The sequence below is a fragment of the Benincasa hispida genome, chromosome 12, assembly GCF_009727055.1.
Source record: "Benincasa hispida cultivar B227 chromosome 12, ASM972705v1, whole genome shotgun sequence".
NCBI classification, from domain to species: Eukaryota; Viridiplantae; Streptophyta; class Magnoliopsida; order Cucurbitales; family Cucurbitaceae; genus Benincasa; species Benincasa hispida.
This window is the reverse complement of record NC_052360.1, coordinates 69,264,085-69,271,674: the sequence shown is the minus strand read 5'-3', so window position 1 is coordinate 69,271,674 and position 7,590 is coordinate 69,264,085. Positions and strand designations below refer to the sequence as shown.

Here is a 7,590-nt window from a genome sequence, read left to right as displayed (position 1 = left end):
CCTTAGAGCCTAAATTCAAGGCATCCGAGCTTCTGCCTTAAGGCAAATCCTCAGATCACAGATGAGAGCGTGAGCAAGACATTTTTTGAGAGTTCTTCATTCCTTCAACCCATTTCGAGTGACGATCGGAGCTTTGCTGGAGATAAAGCTCGAGAGAAACTACTCCAGCACCAATCCATGGCATAATCGATAGCCTTGACATGTATCTGATGGAAGCAAGAGATTGCCTACATCTAGCCCTCCACCTCTCTTCTTATCTCTGTATTGCATTACATTTTGGCTTAAGACATTAATATATTTTGTAACCAATGCATCTCTTTATTTCCTTCGACACTATCTACATTAACTTCTTCTTTATCATCCCTTACTTTCATTACGATGAACTAAGTAAAGATTACAAGCGTTATCGCATACTCAATCATGTGACATAGAGATATGAAATATGTAGCAAACTACCGAGAGGTGTGCATTGCGCGAGTATAGTGAGTTAATCCTCTTTGCTTAGTGTGAAGCTGTAGCAACACTTGTCTATAAGCTGATTAGCTATGACTAACTGCCCAGAAGGGTAAGTAGTGGAGCTTACTAAGTAAAGTAAGCAGTGTTCCTAGAGATAGGAATATTCTTATGCTAAATGCAACCATGCGTTATAGAGATATAAGCATATGGCTGGCCACCGAGAGGAGTGTGACGCATTAGTGTGGCGGGTTGGGATTACCTTTGTGACCAAGCTTAATGATGCGGTGAATTTATCCCCTCCATTCTATTTATTTTTTCATGCATCTTATTACGTGTTAACAGTTGCCGCATCTTTACCAATTCTCATAGTCATACTTCCAATTGATCAATCTATTTAGTTAGGAGTAGGAGTAACACATAGTCTTTTAACTTCCTATTTCTTTTATTCATCACATCAAATGCATTTCTTCGCAACATTTAGTTACAAGCCCTTGAGTTCGACCTCGGATCATCCCGAGAAACTTTTGTTCTCGTTATACTTGGTGAGAAAGCAAGAAAACTTGTGGCAGGAATGCATGGTCATTGATCCTTCTGCCTCTTCCTTCACCTTTGCTTTTTCTTTGGCCATTTTCGTAACATAGAAAATGAACATTTGTTGATGTTTCTCTACTTGCAATCCCAAACTCTCAATGCTCTTTGTTAACGACGCCAACTTCTCCTCTATAGTTGGCAATTTCTGTATTTCGACTTTGAATCCTAAGATCTCTTGTTCTAGTAATTCCAGTTTCTCTTCAAAACGTTTCTGAACCATGCTTGCCCAGGTGATTGCTCTGATATCAATTTGTTAGGAAACTGATTCTTAATAAGACTTAGATCACTGTAACAAGTCGACACAACAACTAAACGAATACTGAGTTCTTTATTAAACAATAAACGTCAAACAAGGCTAAACGATCACTTGCAGGTGTTACTTGATCGTTTATCAAATACTTAACGATTGTTTACAAGTTCAACACAATCGCTAAGTAATACTAAACGATCGCTTACAAAATACTCTGCAATCGATTACACAACTCCTACACGATCGCTTAAAAATTGTTACATGATCGCTTATAGATTACAACACAATCGCTTACCAACTACTACATGATCGCAGGGCTCTACTATACGATCGTTTAGAAGAACTAAACGATAATTGGCACACAATGATAGAGGCTACACGATGGTACGCCCAAACTTCCACTCTTGAGAGCTCACTATTCCAACTCCAAATATTCAAATCTTCCCTATCCTTTTTTTCCGTTTCTTTCTTCTTTTAAACCTCCACTTCTCCCAACAGAATTGGAAATCATTTTTAATCGATTCAACTACCTCTCTATTCTTTCTTTCTTGATACTGCCACATAATTGGAGGCCTATCAACATACTAATGTCGAATCCATGAAAACGTTGAAATATTGATGAAAATTTAATACTATAATTATTAATAGGGATGTATATTAATAGGAGATAACCTTTATCTTATGTTCCTTTGTTTTCCACCTACTTTAATTAGAAAGAATGAGAATTCTTGATATGCTGGTAGGATTTTTGCAAGAAAAGAATTTTTGTGTTGGATGGTTTCAAGCAAGATTCATATAGAATCAAGTTAAAATGGCTGTATATTAAAAAAATTGTTTAACATCGATTGCTTGTGAAAAATCCAGAGATAAATTTGATTTTTCAATAATTTTATGTTAAAATTGACTTGAACAAATCTCAATTGATAAAGACATTTTACGAGGTGTGGCATAAGCATATTTTCGTTTACCATAGGAGAGGAGAAATTTGAAATATAAAGTACTCTAATTTAGCTTCTAGACTTCATTCGTTAATTTCTATACGGTCGTAATAGTCGTGGAGATAATTACTTGTTTGAAAAATAAATAGAATAGAGATAACTACTGTATAATTTTGTTGAATTAGATAATTGAATAATTTTCTTTTGCATATTTTAAATAAGCTTCCAAACCTAAGGGAAATTAATATAAATTAAGATTTTTTAAAAAATTTTTTTTACATATATCTGAAGTTAAGGATCAAGTAAATAATTTAGACTAGAAACTAATGAAATTATTCGAAACGTGACAAAATTCTCTGGGATAGAGAAAGAGAGATTACGAGAGATATGTGGATGGTCACATGTCCCTAATAGGATCCGTTAATAATCATTTAATGTACATGCCTAAGTGACATAAAAAGGTGATAAAATGAGTTCAATGAGAAAGTTATAGTGATTTATGGCTAAGCTCTAAGTAATGAGTAGAGTAGGTAATCCCAAAAAGAATTAATAAAAGCTAACTTAACACAAGTGCACACTCTTGTTGAAGCTAGAGAAGGTGACCAAATAGATGACCAATTTTAGTGGTGAATATATGGTTGTTTATTTGAGGGGTGGATCGTTGGGAATATAAATTAAAATTTTATATTGGTTAGATTAGGGAAATTAGGGCTATATAAGCTAGAGACAATGTTTCCCAATAATACATAAACCCTTTTAAGTGATTTAAAAAAAAATAATCATGAGAACCTATTATGAAATTGGATAATGTCATAAAACTGTATGAAGGCCCTACAATAATTTTCACGTGCTCAATGAATCAGTTATGTAATGAATAGATCTTGAAAATGTAATAATGTCCCATTTATATGACCCCACTTAGATAGGATATCAAGGATGGTACTAATTTTTCGCATTTCTTATCTACTAATACATAAAGCTCGAGGAGTGGAGAATACATTGCCGTTTATTTGAGGAGTGGATTATTGAAAATACAAATTAAAGTTTCACATTGGCTCGATTAGGGAAATCAAGGCTAAGCAAGAGATAATGTTTTTCATTAATACAAAAAGCTTTTTAAATGATTTTAGTTAAAAAAACAATCATGAGAATCTATAATGAAATTGGACAATATCATACAACTGTGTGAAGATCTTACAATAATTCTCACATGCTAATTGAATCAGCTGTGTAATGAGTACGTCTTGAAAATGTCACGTCCCATTTATATGGGCTCAACTAGATAGGATATTAAGGATCGTACCAATTATTTTTTGCATTTTTTATCCATATCTATTATTAACATCATGTGATGGTTAAATAATTGTGAATTTTAAATATATGAAAGCATCTCAACATTTTCTCTCATCTTGAATTATCACTTTTAACTGACATGTAGGATTATCAAATAGTATTAGGCCCACATATACGTTTATCATATTAACATTCAAGACAAAAAAAAATACTTGGATAATGTGTTGATGAATTATTGTTTTCGACTTATACATTTGCCAAAAAAGTAATTTAACCTTTAGTGAGTTCTATAAAAATTAAAGCTAAAGTTAAAGTCATGAAAAAAAGTTGGCCTAAAAAACTAAATAAGGTGGTCCTCTTACAAATAATTGAATGTATTTTCAAGTGCATATCAATTATTGTTATCTATTTTAGCTTAACTTTGTACAATAATTTATACTTTTAAAAAATTGAAAATTTTCAATTACAAATGTTCCACTCATGAAAATTAGAGACAGTTGCAAGTATACCAATCAGACATAATTTATTAATAGATATAATAAAATGTAAAAAAAATAAAATAAAAATATGATAAAATTTAGATGGTATATAAGTGATAGACCATATCGTTAGTAGGAGTTTATCATTGTTGATCATATCGTTGGTAAGAGTCTATCAATGATAGAAGCCTATCGTCGTTGATAGACTTAATTATACTAGCAATTTTTTTAAAATGGTGTTATACACTTTTTGTTATTATCCCTAAAAATGCTATCCATGGCAATTATCCTTAAAATTATTTTTAATATTCCAACATGTCTTCAATCAAATTATAACCACCCTTTTACTTTATGGATATATTTGGTATTTTTTTTCTTACTATACTTGTAATTAGCTAATAAAGCTATTTTCTTTCCTCCATTGATTTAATTGCACAACTATTTTCTTCTATTTTAAGAGTTAATGTTGATACACTTTTAATGCTGGTATTGATCCCTTTGATGAATATGAGAAGAAGATAAATGTTGCCGTTTGGACATTAGGTAAAAAAAAAGTAATAGAAGAAAAATAAAATAATGAATAAATATCCATATATTATAATTAAAAAATGAGTATTTATAATACAAATTAAGGTACATTAAATAATACGAGTAGTTAATTAAGTTAAATGATGTTATTGTAGGAAATTATGATTTATTTTGTATGAAGTTAAATTAAGATGGTTTTCTAAAACAGAAAAACAAAGAAATATTCTAACTTTAATTTTTTTTTCTTTATTTATTCTCAAGATATACACACTCCACTAAAAATATATATTTTCAATCTTTAAATACGGATAGACACCCAAGAATTGAAGATATCTAGAATATAAGGCATTGAAAGAATCACAAGGTTTGTGAGAGAAGATGAGTTCAATCCCTAGAAATTTCGCCCTTAAATCTATTTCCAACAATTTATTTCTTCGTTATGTTCCAGAAAAAAATGAATTAAATGGATTTCTCCAATTCTCTAGCGAAGAAGTGGTGAGTCCATACACAAAGTTTGAGATCGAAAAATCCAACATTGGGAAGGGATATGTCCACATTAGATGCTGTTACAACAACAAATATTGGGTTCTTCAATCTCAATCTTCTCATTACATTGTTGCCACTGCCAAAGAAAGAGAGGAAGATCAATCAAAATATTCTTGCACCTTATTCAAGCCACTTTATGACGACAACAACGACAATAAACACAATACATTCCGCTTTCAGCACGTCTACCTCAACCTCAACGTACACTTGAAAGAAGCTGACGGATCGCAGTATCAAGGTTGCTTAGAGGTGAAAGCATCAAAAGATGGCCCAAATCTCGATCGAGAAGCCGAATTCTCGACCTTCATCAATTGGGATACATTGTTTATACTTCCTAAATACGTCGCCTTCAAACAGAATCACTACCTTCGACCAAGGCATCATGGAGGAACCAAGTCCGTTTTTTTGGAATTCAAAAGCTCAGATCCAGCAGATCCAGGAGTGAGAAATGAGGTGATATCGACACCAGATGGTCACGTCCGTATAAAAAATGTTCCTTATGGGAAGTTTTGGATTCGAGATCCCGAAAAAAATTGGATTGTATTGGACGATAATCCGTCAACTGCTAAGGATGATCCAAGAACATTGTTTTGGCCTGTCAAACTTGAGAACAATGTGGTGGCCCTTCGTAATGCTTCCAATAATTGCTTTTGCAAGAGGCTGAGTGAAAGCTTTAGCCCCTTTGATAATAGTCTCAATGCTGCTCTTGATTACATTACTAGTGAAGCAAATTTGGAAGTAACTGAGCTTGTTCTTTCACGTAATATTTATAATGTCTTATTCCACCTTTCTGATGCTAGGACTTTTAATGAGAGACCCATTTCGTTGACAAGCACTGTTGTTGAGAACAACAATTCTGAAGCTCAAAAATTCAGCATCAAACTCTCTTATGAAGATACTACCACCTCTACGTGGGCTGCCAACGTGAATGGTACGTTTGGTGTCAAGATGACGATCGACACTGGAGTTCCGAAAGTTTCCGAAGGAAAGGTTGAAATTGAAGCTGAGATATCTGAGGATTACACATGGGGAAAAACAGAACAAATGAAATGTCTATCTGAGGTTGTCCATGAGGTTACTGTGCCTGCTTGGACTAAAGTAAAGGCTAGTGTAATGGCAACACGAGCTAGTTGTGACGTTCCTTTCTCCTACACTCAACGAGACAAACTCGTGAACGGGAAGTATATTACTCACCGATACCATGACGGTGTCTATAACGTCATAAATTCCTATAATTTTCACTTTGTCGCAGAAGAGGTTGAAGAGATTTGATCTATGTTTTCATCAGAGAGTACATGAAATAAGGTTTCTATAACCATTATTGTGTTCAGTAAAAAAGGAAAAAAAGAAACGTAGAATTATTGGTGTTATGTGTTATTGAGTGCATTTTGCGGAGTTAAGAGTGTATGAGAGATTCCATAATATTCCTTTCTTTCGTTTTTTATGGTGTAATGAGTTATGTTTTAATAAAAATGTGTTGTGTTCTACCTTTTTTTTCCGTAATGTTTATGAAGAGAATATTTTGTTTTATGTCTTAAAACTCGTGGTTTGTTAACAATGGAACTTATTCTGAAAATTTAATAAAGGTGTTATTGAATATATTTATTACTTAATAGAAATCCAATAAACCTAAAAATTTTCTTGACCATTAGATGAGTACTTGAAAGTGTTGTAAACTACTACAGATGGTAGATTCTAACCATTCATGTGGAGACGTGCAAGTGGGGGTGTCCTATACAAAGAGTTTGTATAAGACCTGAACCACGAGATGATTAGACTCTGTATATAACGCTGTTGATACTAAAAACTTACATCTCACCTAAACGACCATAGGTGACACGACCTCAATCCTGAGTGTTTTGGGAACTCCTACCTTTGAGGGCAATCCTTTGATTAGTATGGATGAGAGTGACCAGATTGCCAACTCAACATGCCTACCTTTTTTGGGGACTTGTCTAATGTAGGAGCTGGGAACTCAATCCACAAGATGAAATTCACTCATTTCCCAAAGTAGGGATAAGTAGAGAGATTGCTTTCTTAAGGGCTGATTTCGGGGCTTGAACATAGTGGTCACAATTGTTTTTTGAAAGAGAAGACTCAGGACTATGACTTATGTTCATTAGAGGGATAAGTGGTACTTTATTATTTTTTTTCCAAAATGATTTATTTTCAAAATTAAATACTTAAAAAATTAAACAAAACATTCTTGAAGTCCGGATTTATTTATTTATTATTTTTTTTATTTTTATTTTTTTTTTAATGTGGAGCACCTCGTTTCTTATGGTACGTGCTTTATCTTATCTTTTTTATGAATTGTTGGTATCAAAAAAGCTACAAGTTGGGCCATCATATGAACCAATTAACCCACGTGACAGAAATAACTATTAAAATATCCTAATTTTGTTCATCTGTATGAAAGTTTTATGAGTTTTGATTATAGTTGAAAATTTTAATGTTGAGCATATAACTATTTTTTTTAATAAAAAATTAGCAATATTAAATCAGTTTT

At 32.8% G+C, this 7,590-nt stretch overlaps 1 protein-coding gene across 1 annotated transcript; it reads left to right on the top strand.

The window, feature by feature from the left end:
* Positions 1-4,913: 4,913 nt before the first annotated feature.
* LOC120067616 lies at positions 4,914-6,353 on the top strand. Its single transcript, XM_039019160.1, has one exon. The coding sequence runs from the start codon at positions 4,914-4,916 to the stop codon at positions 6,351-6,353; it is 1,440 nt and encodes a 479-aa protein (XP_038875088.1).
* Positions 6,354-7,590: the final 1,237 nt, after the last annotated feature.

Coding starts and splice junctions, on each gene's coding strand:
- LOC120067616 (XM_039019160.1), top strand. CDS start 4,914: ATGAGTTCAATCCCTAGAAATTTCGCCCTTAAATCTATTTCCAACAAT.